At 46.4% G+C, this 15,635-nt stretch overlaps 1 protein-coding gene across 1 annotated transcript in view; it reads right to left on the bottom strand.

Annotated features, from left to right (window-relative positions):
* LOC144755871 (all-trans-retinol 13,14-reductase-like) overlaps positions 1 to 13,594 on the bottom strand; it is a 172,255-nt gene extending 158,661 nt beyond the window's left edge. Inside the window, exon 1 of the mRNA XM_078645237.1 lies at positions 12,624 to 13,594. Coding sequence (XP_078501363.1) covers positions 12,624 to 12,789 — 166 coding nt within the window. The 5' untranslated portion in view covers positions 12,790 to 13,594. The remainder of the gene's footprint in view (positions 1 to 12,623) is intronic.
* Between the last annotated feature and the right edge of the window lie 2,041 nt (positions 13,595 to 15,635).

The raw sequence follows: 15,635 nt of genomic DNA, 5'->3' as shown, positions 1-15,635 counted from the left end.
AGAGTAAGAGAACAAAGGCAACCAGAGAGAGATGGAAATTAACAGAAAGGACAGACAAAGGTGGGGGGAGCTTAAACATGAATAAATTGCAAAGCCGAAGAGGGCTAGAACGAATTAGCGAAGGCAGGCAAGATCAAAGGGGAGAAAGAACAATTGGGAACAGAGATTAGAGGTGAAGAGCGATCAAAGTGGTAGCGAAATCAGAATGGAAGAAAGAGCAAATCATGGAAAAGAGAAGAAGGTAGGAGACAGCAGGTAAAGGCGGAAAGATAAAATGAAGGGAAGTTGGAGTCAGTGGAACAATAAACAGACAAATACAGCACAGGGAAAGAGTGAGTAAAGAGAAAGAAACAAAGTGGATCAGAAAGAACAGGGGAAATAAAACCTAAAATGGTCCATAAAAGTGAAAGATAGCAAAACGGGAATAGACAAATTACAGGTGAAAGTGTAACAAAGAAGCAGAAGGAGCAAAGTGAAAAAGATCAAAGAAGAAGTTAAGGTGGGAAGAGAGCTGGACCGCACGTATCGCAATGATGAGTTCAGCGACAATCATCTGCAAGTCAAACCTGACCATATTTATGGAGGTGAAAAATGCTCAGTACTTACTGGAACATACACATTTTGATCCCAGAAGAAAAGAAATACAAACCTCATAATTAGGTGGTAAAGGAGTAGCCAGAAAAATAATATACCCCCTAGTTTAGCTCATATATAGCACTAAATGTGCGGGTAAAGTGAGCAACACTAACCATCCTTCTGAAGCATGGGAATTGTCCCTCTGTGTAAAATTTTCAGAAAATGGTGCAAAATGATGAATATTATAGCAGTTTTAAAGGAATTTTGCAAAAACACCACGTTTGCTATTATTGACTTATTTCTCTCCTTTCTTCTTTATATCACCTTTCTTTTGTTTTTAAGCGTGTTTCATTCCTGCTTTTCATCTTGCTTTCCTTCTGTCTATTCTTCTCACTTCATCTGTCCTTTTCTCTAGCTTTATATCTTTCTTCATATCTTTTTATTCTTAACATGGGCCTGTCATTCCTTCGCACCTTATTTGAACTTTTTGTTTATTCCTTCTAGTCGTGAATTCTTTCTGTCTCTTCTTGGCCATACGTGCATCTCATTTTTAGGTTTTGCTGGCAATGCGTACGAAGTACGCATGCGCTAGCAAAATCCTTATGTTTCTCTGTTGGGTCGGGTATCCCGCCCCCTCCTCGCCCCCTCCTCCCATTGGCTAGCTCCATAAATGGAGGCTAGCCATTGGGAGCCGGATCTGTCCGTCAAAGGCCGGACCAGATTCGGGGGCGTTCCCGAGAATTTTTCTCTTTTGGCCACGTCATGCAGCGGTGGGCGGGGCTTTTTTTCGGGCTCGTCGAGGTTTGTTTAGGCCATTTTGCGGCCGACCGCCGGCCGAGGAAGTCCAGGTGAGTCTTCCCTTTCCTGTCCCCCCTCCCGCTGTTGGTTCGTTTCCCCCCCCCCCCCGTCAGTGTGTGGCCGTTCCCGCCCCCCTCCCGCTCTCCGTGCCTTTCCGCCCCCCCTCCGTTGCATTGTAAATGCTTATCGCCCCCCTCCCGCTCTCCCGCTCTCCGTGCCTTTCCGCCCCCCCTCTGCCCCCCTGGCAGCCAAACGCTCTTCAGGGTTTGCTCCACGCTCCCCCCCCCCCTGCACCACTCTCCATACTTCTCCTCCCACCTCCCACGCCGTCCTTTCTGCCCCCCCCCCTTTTTTTTGGTCTTCATTCCCGCCACCCTTTTAAATTCAACGGAGCTTCAAAGGGATCTGGTTCCCCGCCCACTGCTTCCGGCCGTGACTCGCATTTTCACCCCTTACTGTCATGTTTTCCACTGTTTGCTCATTTGCCACTAACTGCTGCCCCCCTGGACCCCTCTGTTCTCACCCCTCTCCTTGTCCTGTGTTTTTATCACCCCTTCCTGTCCCGTGTTTCCCACTATGTGCCCATCTGCCGTCCTAGTCACCCCTCTTCTTACCCAGTGTTTTCATCACCCCTCTCACCCCTCTCTGCCTTTCCCAATACACTAAGCCCTATAGCTGAAACCTCCGACGTCACCACGCGCTTCTAGTTCCTCCCCAAAACTATCTTGGTTTCACGGACGCATTCTTTACTAATACTTTTTTTAAGCGCCTCGTTCCTCACATTGCAATTAACTGTCTGCTGATGAAGTGCTGTGAACGTATTGACGTGTCCGTGTTTTCATGTATGTGCCTAGAATGGCCGCAGTATGTTCCTTTGTGGTCACTGTCCTAATTCCATAAGTGTTTTCAGCGCATATGGTTTGTTTTTGGCGATCTTGTGAATTTTGTGACGGGCCGTCCCCTCCATGGTACTTTAAAGCTCGTGTTTTGCTGTTCGGTTTCGCAACCTTACCCCCTCACGTGTGTCTGGTTACAGCTGAAATGTCGTCATCGAGTTTAATTGGCGGAATGACTGGGCGTGTGAAGTGAGGTCGAGTCCCTGCAGGGCCGACACAGCCCTTCATTCTCCCGAAGCCATTCGTTGAGCTCTATTAAATTGGTGTAATAGGTGACGCCTTTTCAGCACAGCGTTTAGGAGTTAGTCTCTGTGCATATGAGCTATGGTAATCCCGCACAATTATTGTATTTATCTTGAAGTAGTTTGTGTCTTGTGCGCGCTTTTCGTTGGGAGTTTGAAGAACTGTAGTGCTCTGTTCCCGGGTGCCACATAACTAACTTTGAACTGAAGAGGTCTTGAACGAAGCGCTGTTCTCTGCGAACACTTCAAGAATGTTCCTCAGCTCTATACACGCAGATACGTGAATTCAGATGACGTGTTTCACCATTTTGTAAAGGTGGAAGTATGTGGTATCTATCTAGTGCTTAAATGGGAAGTAGAAGTGCGGGTACTCTGTATCAGAGTACCTCCTTGTTTCTGAGAAGTGCTGGTACTCTCCAATTAAAGGTATTACGCCTCGCTTGAGAAGTGAAGGTACTCTCCCCCTCTTAAAAAGTGCCGGTACTTAGTACCGGACAGTACCGGCTCATTTAATGCACTGGCATATCCGATCCCAGACAGATGGAGGGGGTAAGAGTATGTACGTGCTAACAGTAACAAGTGAATGAGGTAGAAACAGATTATTAGTAATGTTTGTACAGTGCTTAAATCTGTGGTCATGTGATCAGTGAGTTGACGACAGGAGGGGGGGATGGAGTTATGTACTGCCGACAACGATCGCGAACTAAGGAGTTTCTAATTATGCGGTTTATACTTTATACAGTGATCTCTTTATATTGCTTTTATTTTTATTATGTAATTTTGTTCATGAGATATATGCTTTTCTAATAACATATGCAAATTGATTACATTGCTACATCCTACTGCCATGCAATAACACAAGTTCCTTTATAACAGCATGAACAATACATTTCGGAGAGTTGTACACGTCAATATTATTTACCTACCTTATATTGAGAAATTTTAAACATTGAGGATGCGTTCCTGTCTAATAAAGTTTCTGGTATTATCATATACTGGACTTTATTTTTATTTGTGCTCGAATATTGCCATGTCTCAAAGTCCTTGCATGGTTTGTAGGGATGCCCTACGAAGAGTGATAGAGTTGTCGTTACAACTGCTGCCCATAAAATAGGGGTTATGGCAATTCCAGGCAACCTGCGAATGAGTACTAACTTGTAAATAGCTTCACGTTTTGGAAAAATATCCATTATTTGAAAGCAGCTCAAGTTCTTTTTTTCAGAAAATAGTGCTAGGTAATACGGCGAGCAATCACACACTTTTGTTCAGCTTGGAAAGAGTTAATGTACGCAGCGCACCACGTGACTCCTAACTGAGGGCATTCCTGTTCATTACCTCAGATAAAAGCCCGCCCGAGTGACAGTGAGCTGTGAAATGAAAGCTTTTGACTTAATTGAAGGGCAAACACCACATAATGCAGCGCAGATTCGCCGCTGCTGCCTGCACGCAGCACACAGTGTGCGGCCTCTAGCCGCTAAATACACACAGATCATAAGCGTTTTCCAAACCCGCGACTGTGGGACCTGAAATGTAACTTGCACACCTTGCCTTCGCTGGTTGTTTGATAACCTGCCCTGAAAGAGTTCACAGGTCACTGTTACCAAAACGTCAGGTGCTTCGAGGCTTGTTGTGAGGACAAGGCAGAGTCTGCCTGTTGGAATGTGTAAACACCAAAGTTACAGCCTGTTTAGGTCTCGTAGTGAGTGGGGGGGCTCTGTGTGGGTGTGTGTGGGGGGGGCTCTGTGTGGGTGTGTGTGGGGGGGGGCTCTGTGTGGGTGTGTGTGGGGGGGGGCTCTGTGTGGGTGTGTGTGGGGGGGCCCCTATGTGTCTGGGTGTGGGGAGGCTCTGTGTGGAGGGGCTCTGTGTGGGGGGGTCTCTGTGGGTGTGTGTGTGTGGCATTTGCGAGAGATTAGGCTATTGCCATTGTAAATGACAATGCCATTTATTTATCTGTTTTCATAACGAACACATAAATAAAAAAATTGTCATTTACAATGCCAATAGCTCTAACTTTTACAAAGGCAAAACCGTTGCATTGTAAATGCTTGTTCTCATTTGATATTTCATGGTATTTTTCAACTTTCCTTCTTCCTCTCCTTCCATTTTTTATTCATATTTCTTTGTTCTTTCTTTATCTTTTCACCCTACGTCTGTTCTTGATGTACTTCTTCCTTTCTCTTCTTTTTTGCTTATTTGCTCTGATGTTTGTACCCTCTTCCCTTTGTGTTTCCTTTTTCCTTCCTTCTATATTTCATTATTTGAATTTTACTTTCTTTCCTTTGCGCCGACTCAATCCGTTTGACTTGAACGTAGTTTTTTCTTTGCCATTCTAATCATTTTGTTGTCTTGGCTAGACAGATCATGCACTGCCTTGAAGAGATGTGTTGAGTTCTATCTGTGGGCTTACAGGTCACCCATCGCCTACGGTAAACTTTAGCATCACTCGAATTTTCCATCATGCCATTCGGCATGGCATGCATGCCCTCTTCTTGTGTTTGGCCCTCCCATAGCGCATGGACTAAGTACATGTCGCCTTGCACCGCTCTCGGTTTGCGGAGCTATTTTTTCTATGTTTTTAAGCACTACATAGGTGTACTTGTGTTTTCAGGCCGTCGCCCTTGTACACATCCACATATAACACTAAAATGCATGTGTGTGCAGAGCAATGAATGTATTTCTTTAAAAGTTGCTCAAACATGAACACTTGTTTTTTTTATTTTTTTAACGATCCGATATATTGGAACGCTTGTTCCATCCTCCATCTTACCATCGTGCTAACACCAGCCAGTGGACTTGGAGCACTTTAAGTGCTCAACAGTTACATTACACAAGGACACATGCATTGTCGCAGGCAGGGTGAAGAGTACGTGATTTGCCCAGAATCACAAACTGTTCAGCCGACCCAGAAATTCGTTCCCCTGTCATCAGCTTTGGCCGAACCACCACATCCTCGCTTTACTTTAAAGCTCAACTGTTTCTCACTATCACTTCCACATTTGTTTAGCAATACCCTGTCTGCACCGAAAAACCATTGGCAAAGCCAATCAATTTCGGCAATGCCCAAGTTATTTTCCTCGTTAATTTGAATGTATTTTAGCCATGTTGTCAAGCAGCACATCTGCTGTTCAGCAGGCTTGAAGTCACTGAAAAAAGTGCTACGGTGTGACCAGCACAGGCCATGTCATATCGCTTTTTTGTGTTAGGAGAGGCAGGAAAATAAACAACATTAGGGGCGAAGAGACTCGGCATTGGCTCAACATCCTGTGATTCTGGACTTTCAGTAACTTGCAGCTATGCTGAACAGCAGATGTGCTTCTAGACAACATGGCTAAAAGACATTATCATTGACAAGACTAAATGTTCGGGCCTGCCGCCTTGCTGAAACTGATTAGCTTTGCCAAGGTTTGTTCTTTCTCGTTCACCAATTTCAGTCGTTTTAGATTTTCCTTTGGTCCTTACCCCAGAGCTGTGTTATTGCATCTATTAGTTTCGGCTTCTAAATTGAGATAACCTGTGAGCCAGGGATGAAAGTTAAGAGGGCCATAAAACAATGTAATGAGGCCCAGTAACACCCCATCCCCTCCCACTTAAGCCGGTATTGCGGGTGTGCACTACACCCTGTTAGGTGGCATTTATCACACCCGATAAATTCCCACTCTGCAGAGTCGGATTGTATGAGGTGAGATAATTACCACACCCATTACCGGATACTCATGATCAGAAGGGCCACAGAAGAGGACAAATCGGTCTGGCCATGGCAAGCGCAGTATTTTTTTCTTTACCATATGTCTGGAATGGAGACTGCATAAATGTATTTGTTCAGAACTATACTATAAAATTAATTATAACACTTGTAATAATTATCTGAAATATGTATTGATTGCGAGCCTACAACAATGGTGAACGATCAGCACACAGCAAATGAGTAACAACAGTACAAGATGTAAAAGCCTGCAGTAGGAAAGGCTACACTGAACTCAGGTTCTTTTTGGCCGTAAGGTGTCTTTGCAATTTTGAAGATGAAAGGCCACTGTAATGATAGGTGTAGGGTGTCCTCAGCCGGCTGCCTGCGGTGGACACCCCTGAGACCGACTGACCAGCTCTTCTGGCGCGTGCACTGTTCCTGGTACAGCTCATGAATAGTGTTTTTAGGTCTCGCCTATTCCATTCCGCAGGAATGAATATGCAAGTCTAATGCCGTCAAACCAAGACTTAAACCCAATGCTCCCAAAAAGCGGATTTCCAACAGTTCACGTGAATCACGTGACCACAAGCACGCGCATTTCCCCACATGAAAGGCATCAGCGTCCCTCCCACAGGCTGCCCCAGCGTGCGCTCGGCCGGCCTCTGCCAGTTCTCCTCCCCTAATTATTCACTTCACTTTTCACGGTCGCAGGCCGTGACTCGCATTTCTACTCCCCCCAGCCCATGTAGACACCTCCTGCCTTGAAGGCACACATCCAAAGCATCAGCCTCCCACAGGCTTCCCTCCCACAGGCTTCCCTCCCCGCCCCCCGCCTGCACTCCCCAACCAGGCTGCCATTACTTGTTTGTTTTTTCGATTCAATGAACTGATCTTTTTAGTAACCTGAGATAATTAAACAGAGAAAGGGTCGTATCACCTTAACAATGCGGGGAAGCTAAACCCCACCCTGGGACCTATCCAAGATCCCTTCCCTGCTGTTCGATGCAGGGACCTGCAATGCTGCTCCACGTTTTAGGAGACTACGTTTACACTACGAAGCTTCATGTGATAAGGTAGTGCATTATGCGAGCCATGCATACTCTTGGTTTGCTTGCATAGAATCGGTTTGGCCCACTCACCCAGGAACAATGAGTCTTGATAATATGCGGTGAAGTGGCGGCTCGGGGGCAGGAAGTGGTAGTTGCTCACCTGGTCGGCCCTGAAAGTCCCCACCTCCTTGCCTGGTTCAGCCTGGCCCCGCCTTACATTGTGCTGCTGCATGTTATTCCAGCAATGCAGTAGCATGGGAGACTGCTCTATAGTCGTTCCGCACACTCTGGGTCTCAAAAATAACCAGTGCACATATACAGTTTGCAGAAGGAGTCTTCTTTTTCCCTGGTCTGGCTCATTCTGCTTGAGGTTTCAAATGTGGCACGCGCCACGAAAAATATACAAAAATAAATGGAGTCCACTAAGTAAAGTTATAAAAGCATAAAAGCATGTGTGTTGCACGGCAATGTCTGAACTGATGGATATTTGTATAACTGATCTGTCACCTGCATTACAAATACAATTTTACTAAGAATAATGTGCGCAAGTGTTGGGAAAACAGAATGTGCGCAGGTGCCTGTTAAATGCCACTTTCTCCGGTATTACTCCGTTAATCGTTTTGGTAGTGTAAATGGTTTTATTTCCACATGTAGCACTATACTACAGAGAGAATAGTTCTACCACCCTTTGACCCAGGGTATTGAAGTGGTATATCAAGAATTAAATTTTTTTTAAAAACACGCACTGAAAGTTAGAATGTCTATATTTAAGTACGATGCCTGTGGCATGCGTGGTAATTATCACAAATGACTCTAGCTTGTTGAACTATTTTAACATACACTATAAAACAGTATCAACTTAAATTTGAAAAGTTAAGTGTTCACATGTACGGCCACGAAACCCGTGTCAGCCTCTGCAGGAGATGCAAATTAGACGGTTTCAGAATTGTGGGCTGAGCTGAAGTGCTTACGTTCTTCAAGAGCACGGGGGCAGAGGAGATGTACAGAGGATACATTTGTGACTTCCTGTGAAAGGTTCACCATTGTAATCATAACACAGACCGTCGAAGGTGTTTTTTATTTCCACAAGATATGAATTTTGTCCTATGCACGTTCCTAGCACCAAATTCTTCCTGCACTTGCCGGGCAACATGTGCCTATGGTCGCCTCGGTCTGCACTTGCCGGCCAACATGTGCATACGGTCGCCTCGGTTATTATTTACGATCTATTGCTCATTTTTTCTCTCCTTTGATGTTTATTTTCTGCATCATTTTAACAGCTCCACCTAAAACTGTTTTTCACGAAACTTTCACTACCATATCCACACCAGGTCATCAGTCCGAAGGTGTGAGCGGCTGACCAATTACAGAGGGATACGTCATCTTTGCCTCTCATTCCCAATCACAAAGTAGCTTTCCTGTCGTCCATCCAGTGCCCTCCTTCTCTGCTTCGGGCTGTGGTAGTTCAAAGGGAAACGCTCCCTCGCCCCTCTCCGCGCAGTGCCAGAGCTTGGTTAAACTTTGACTGCGAGAGGTGCAAGAACGCCTATTGTGGGTCTTGAACTTTCTTTGATCACACTCGGTCGGACAGCCAGCAATGAAGGAGGAAGCCTTACTACCAGCCTGCATTCGTCAGAACACAACACTAGAATGCATGAACATGGGGGCTCTACAGCTCAAGATTTTACTCTGATAAAACATAATGGAAAATACTGCTGTACCCGCAACAAGTCAGAGGGAGGATCCCATGTAGTTGTTTAATTTCCCCAAAACATGATCTCCCTGTCTGGGTTTGTAAGCAAATCGTTCCATGGACGACTTCCAGTTATCTGCTGGAGAAAGTGGTCGCGCGCCTCGCTTCTATGCCCCTCCCCCACACACATTACCAGCAGCACAAACACATGCGCACACAGCACGACAAGCACACCAGCAGCAATTTACTCATTCACCCATCACCACACCCAAGTATGCAAACACACCCACTGGTTAGTTAACACACAAAGCACAATACTAGCAGAAGAGTACTTCACCATAGACACAAACTCCACTACGCACACATCTTACACACGCACATACAGCAAATACACACCACTTACACCATAAGCACCAACATGCTTGGGATAAAACACATTAGCACTAGACTTACCAGCACAATGCACACAACGAGAGAAAACATACACTAGTCACCCCACCAGGGCAGTGTATCTACATCAGCAACCCCATACTCACAAGCACACACCATTACTACGCGCGCTGCAAATACAGCTTGCACACACAGGACACACATTCTGTCATAACGTACACATCATGCGTACATAAAAGAAAACATGCCCAGAGCATACACTGTGGGCACAAACCAAAGACCCGGCACACAAAAAACGGCACCACCCCGCGCACATATATGACCAATTAAATGCACACAGCAGTCGCATGTATCATTCATGCGCACGCATGCACAGCAGAGACAACGCATCAACAAAGCGCACATATTACATACGCATGCAGCACTCCAGCAACAACGCACATCATACATAAGGAAATGCACGCAAAGCACATCGCCATCACACAGGCGAACCCAGACGCATATCCTAACAGCACCTCATGCACAGCGTCACACATCACCGGGACCACACACACACACTGTTTATTATCCCAGCCTGACATGACATTTATTGGGACAGCTGCAGAACTGGTATTTTTTCATGTATGCCTCAATCCGAGACAAAGGGGAGGACAGAGTGTTCCAGATGTGCCCTTTTGCATATTCCCAACCCCAACCACGATTTTGTACCACGCTTTATTTTCACAAACTTTGCTTTTAAAGGGTTGCGATATTTCATAGTGGGGTCTAGCACTAAGTAACCATGGTTTCTGAAAAATGTGGCTCTAAGCTCATGACAATCTCGCTACACACAGGGTAACGTGCACAGACTCAACAACCCAGTCAAGAATGTGGTCATCCTTAAATACAGTGGAGAGAGATCTCCCAAACTCATTTGGTCTGCACATTAGTACTACTGTGTACATCGGATTTCGCATAAATGTGTACATGATTTCGTATTCATGTGTACATCAGATTTCGCATGATTGTGATTTCGTATGAATGTGTTCAGTAGGAACAATGAAGGCTGCACAAGAGGCTCGTCCCCTGCACGGTGTGGTTCTCCACCTAGTGGAGTGACCCCCAGCACGGTGCTGTCCACACCAGATGCTTAGGGGGCTGCTGGGGTTCACATCTACATTCTTGACAGTAGAAAACGTGCCCTCAAACAGTAGCCGGGCCTCCTCCTTCTTCACACGGTCCCCACAGGAGCCCAGAGGCCACAGCCAGGACAGTCTGATTTCTCTCAGACCAGTAGATATGGCCTCATCTGCTCGTTCAAGTCCAACCTCTAACCTCACCAAAGGGCCAGAAGAAAGTCTGTGCAGAGGCATTCTCCCCTCACTGAAGGGGAGTTTATCATTAAAGGAAGGTGCCCCTACTTTCCGCTAGTGCCCTCAAAGATGAATTAATACTGTCCTGGGCACGGAGCCAGCCAGTTACGTGCATTTGGCTTAAACTTTGAGAGGGAACTCTGTGCACCAGCCCTGGTTCTTTCTTTTTCTCTTTCATTCTCTTTATTTTTTCTCCTTTTCTCTGCATCGTTCTTCCTTTCCAATTCTCTTTTCTTTCTTTCTAAATATTATATTCCTTTGTTCTTTCATTCTTTCTTTTTCGTTCCCATTTTTTCTCCATACTCCATTTACTTTACTTTCATATCCCCTGTTCCTTCCTTCTCTACTTTCTTTCTTTTGTCCTACTTCTTTCTGCCTCTATTCCCTTCTTTCCCTGCCTTTTCTCTTCTTCTTTCCCTCCTTTCTTTCAGCCTTATCATCTTTCTCTGTCTTGATCTTTCCTCCCCTCTTATTTTTTCTCTTTTTTTGTATTTATTTCTTGTACGTTTCTCCATGTATCTCCTTCTTTGTTTCTTTCCCATTTTATTTTTAACTTCTTCTCTCTTTGCCTTTGTACCTCTCATTTTCTTCTTGCCTTACTCCCCCATCCTTTTCTTGTTGTCTTTTTTTCTCTTGCCTTCTTTCCTCTTTCTCCATTCGGATTTCCTTATTTGTCTCTTTATGCCTTTCTCTGTCATTCTTTTTTCTTCTTCTCCTTTCATTCATTCATTTCACAGTTTCGTTTTTTCTTCCTTTCATTTTCTTCTCATGTATCTTTTTCCTTCACCGCCTTTCTTTTGCCCCTTTCTCTATCTATTTATCCTCATTTATTTCTTCTATTTTCATATCCTATCTTTCTCTGCTTGCCTTATTTTTCTTTCTTACTCTCTTACATTGTTTTCTGCACTCTGTCATCCTTCCCTCTCTGTCTCTTTCTCTCCCCTCTTCTTCTAAATTTTCTCTCACATTTTCTATCTCTATTTGTTTCTTGCTCTTACTCACTTTTGCTGTCTTAGAGCAAAGAGGCAAAAACTGATCCTCAGGGACCACAAATGTACACTTTTTGCAGTACAGCTCATGTGTCATCAATGCTATCTGCTGCTTGTAGCAGGAATAGGGTACTCTAGTCTAGGGGCAGTACCCTACGCCCTCACTCTAACTATCGCCCTCCCTCTATCTATCCATCGCCCTCCCTCTATCTATCTATCTATCGCCCTCACTCTGTCTATCGCACTCACTTTATCTATCTATCGCATCACCACAGCATCACTCAGCACCACCACAGAATCACTCAGGGGCACCACAACATCACTATGCGCTACCACAGCATCACTCGTCGCCACCACATCACTCCGCGCCACCACAGCATCAATCTGTGCAACCATTCAACAACAACTGGTTCAAATATGTTCTCCCAATGTTTCAAGCTTTATTACAAATGTCACAAAAAGATGTTAATATTTCACTTCTGTTCTTGGATTTTCGTCAAATACACTGAACATAATCTTCACAAAAGTTATTACAAAAGTTTAAGCTATTGCCATTATAAATCACAATAACTTTTATTTAATTATTAAATATTAAAAAAAGACATTGTTATTTGTAATATCAATACATCTAAGTCACGTAAATACAACACATATTGCATTACAAATGCTATAGGTGTCACATTTGAAAACTATTGGCATTGTAAATGACAAAGCTATTAATTTAGCTATTTTCAAAACCAACACATAAATAAAATAATGGTCATTTACAATACCAATAGCTCAAACTTTCCTAATGCGAGACCTATTGCATTGCAAATGCTTGTTTTTCTTCTTGTTACCTTCCTCTTCAGATGGGGCATGCGCGGTTCCTTTTAAAGAATGGCGGGTTTATAATTTTGGATCTGAACAATTACCTAAAGTCTTTATACTTCGTAGGCACTTGCAGTACTTACCCTGCTTCAGCACCTTGTCGCGGAGCTTCTGGTCCGTCACCAGGGGCTTGGGCGGGGCCAAGTGGGCTTCATTGAAAGGCGACCCCGCACCACTGAAGAACTTGTGGTAGATGAGGGCCAATGCCAACAGAGCCAGGCCCAGAAGCAGCAGCAGGGTGAGCGCCATGGCACAGCCTGGGACCGGAACAGCACTGTCAAGGACGAGGGCACCACAGCCAGTGGCAACTGCACCACAGCAAGGACTAAGGAACCAGAGCACAAGAGCCAGAGACCAAAGCAGCACAGCCAATGAGAAAACTACCCACTAGCAAGAGCACCACAGCCCAGGACCGCAGCACCGCCGTCCAGGACCGGAGAACCACAGCCCAGGACTAGAATACCACAGCACAAGAACTCTCGGCTAGGGATCAAAGCACCCACTGCCAGGGACCAGTGTGCCCACTGCCCACAGGGATCAAGAGTGCGCAATGTCAGGGTCTAGAGCACCTATAACCACTGATCAGTGCACCACAGCCAGGATCCAGAGCATCACAGCACCTCAGTCCAGAACCAGAGTCCTACAGCCAGGGACAAGAGCACGTACAGCCATTCATCAGAGCAACACAGGTCAGGACAAGAGCACCCCCAGCCAGAGCACCACAGCCCAGGACCTCAGCACCGCAGGCCAGGACTAGATTGCCACAGCCAGGGATAAGAACATGCTGTCAGGGATCAGAGTACCACACTCAGGGATCAGAGCACCACTGCAAGGGACCAGAGCACCACTGCCAGGGACCAGAGCACCACTGCCAGGGACCAGAGCACCACTGCCAGGGACCAGAGCACCACTGCCAGGGACCAGAGCACCACAGGCCAGGACCACAGCACTACAGGAAAGGACCAGAGCACCACAACCCAGGACTAGAATACCACAGCACAAGATCACTCTCTGCCAGGGATCAAAGCACCGACTGCCAGGGATCAGAGTACCACAGCCCACGACCACAGCACTGCAGCCCAGGACTAGAATACCACAGCGAGGGATCAAAGCACCCACAGCGAGGGATCAAAGCACCCACAGCGAGGGATCAAAGCACCCACAGCGAGGGATCAAAGCACCCACAGCGAGGGGTCAAAGCACCCACAGCGAGGGGTCATAGCACCCACAGCGAGGGGTCAAAGCACCCACAGCGAGGGGTCAAAGCACCCACAGCGAGGGGTCAAAGCACCCACAGCGAGGGGTCAACGCACCCACAGCGAGGGATCAAAGCACCCACAGCGAGGGATCAAAGCACCCACAGCGAGGGATCAACGCACCCACAGCGAGGGATTAAAGCACCCACAGCGAGGGATCAAAGCACCCAGTGCCAGGGAACACAGCCCCACAGCCAGAGGCAAGTGCTTCTACTGCCAGTAACCAGTACACCACAACCAGAGACAAAGAAGCACTAACAGACACAAGAGAACCACAGGCAGGAACCAGAGCACCACTGCCAGAGGGAAGGAGCGCACAGTCGCAGGCAGGCAGAACACACACGCGAGTGCTCGGCCGGGGCCCAGGCTGCGAAGGATAAAGTGCCGGGAAGGGGCGGGAACAGTCCAAAGGGCTCCTCCGACCCAGAGGCGGCTGGGAAACACAGGCTGCCCTCCCTACTCTGATCTCCGCTGGGGGAGGGCGTAGGCGCAGCAGACACCTGCACAACTTTACAATATGCAGCCACGTGCACACCACATACTCAGACTCCATACACGCCAACAGCGAAATATGCTTAGAGTAGGGAGGGACGTGGGGGGATGGGGTGGGGGTGGCGGCGTTCTGCAGGATTGGATTGGGATCCAAATAGGCCCGCCCGCTCAAGCACCTTAAAAAAACACAGTGGCCAGCACTGCCAAGTTTCGATCGGTCCATTCCTGGTGTGCTGCTCCGGTCCAGGTTTAATCTGTGAATTCTGGGAATTGTAGTCTTGCATATTACATTATGAAACAGGACTATAAGTGACAGAATTCAATGGAAAAAACGTGGCTCGGATCAGCACACCATGCATGGATCTGGGAAACTTGGCAGCTAGCTATGAGTGGCCCAAATTTGCGGATTCCTCCTTTTCGCAAAAAAAAAAAAACTGTTTAAGTATTATGATGTAGTGGGCTCTCTAAAAGAGGCATGTTTTTTTTTATCTACACTGGGATAAAAAAATGCAAATGTTGCAAGGACTCTTTGTGCACGGATTAGTTGACAATGGTGAAGCACACCTGAATACAAGTGGGGCCACTTCTGCTCGGCCCCCACCCCTACTCAATCTACAGACATTAATGGGCCGCGCGCCCCAACGAGAGACCAGAATGACACCTCCGTCCCAATCGTAAAAGGAAAGTTCTAGAGGCCCGTCTGCCTCCGTAAAGGCCGCTCAGGCCCGCACTGGGCCGCTCTAGGCATCTGAATAGCACAGATGGAGTCTAAATCGGGCACCACACTGGGCAGAAAAGCAGCCCACAGCTGCAAATCAGATACCGGCCCATGCCCATAGCCGAGTGCCCGCCTTACCAACCCGACTCTGCCTGGGTGTAACCTGCCTCCATAGTAGCAAGAGTCCAGGCAGGGGGATATTTAGGCCTGCTCCACGCGTGCAGTGGGGCTGTATTCGTTCCACGGACTTATTATTAGATGTGCTCAGTCAAATTGGCAAAATCGTCCGATTTGAAATCTTCTGTACAAAGAGAGCAACAGAATAAGTGTCGCCAATATGCCATGCACAATCGTATTCTTACAAACCTTAGGGGCCCTAAGTACCGTCTTATTGGCCCAGTTAGCTTACAGCAAGTTGTACACTACGAATGGGGTATTGAGGCTGAGAGGGGAACCGAAAGATGAGAATAGAGAAATGGTGAAAAATAGTGTGCATAAAAGCTCAGTTCTAAAGCGCAATTTAAGATTAGCTAAATAATGAAACTAATAAGGGCAATCAAAATTCCCTATGTGAAAACTGAATACTGAAAATACCTGATACAGTAGTTATCAGAGACTGGGCATGAAGG

This window comes from Lissotriton helveticus, chromosome 5_1, assembly GCF_964261635.1.
Source record: "Lissotriton helveticus chromosome 5_1, aLisHel1.1, whole genome shotgun sequence".
NCBI classification, from domain to species: domain Eukaryota; kingdom Metazoa; phylum Chordata; class Amphibia; order Caudata; family Salamandridae; genus Lissotriton; species Lissotriton helveticus.
This window is presented reverse-complemented; position numbering and strand designations above follow the sequence as displayed.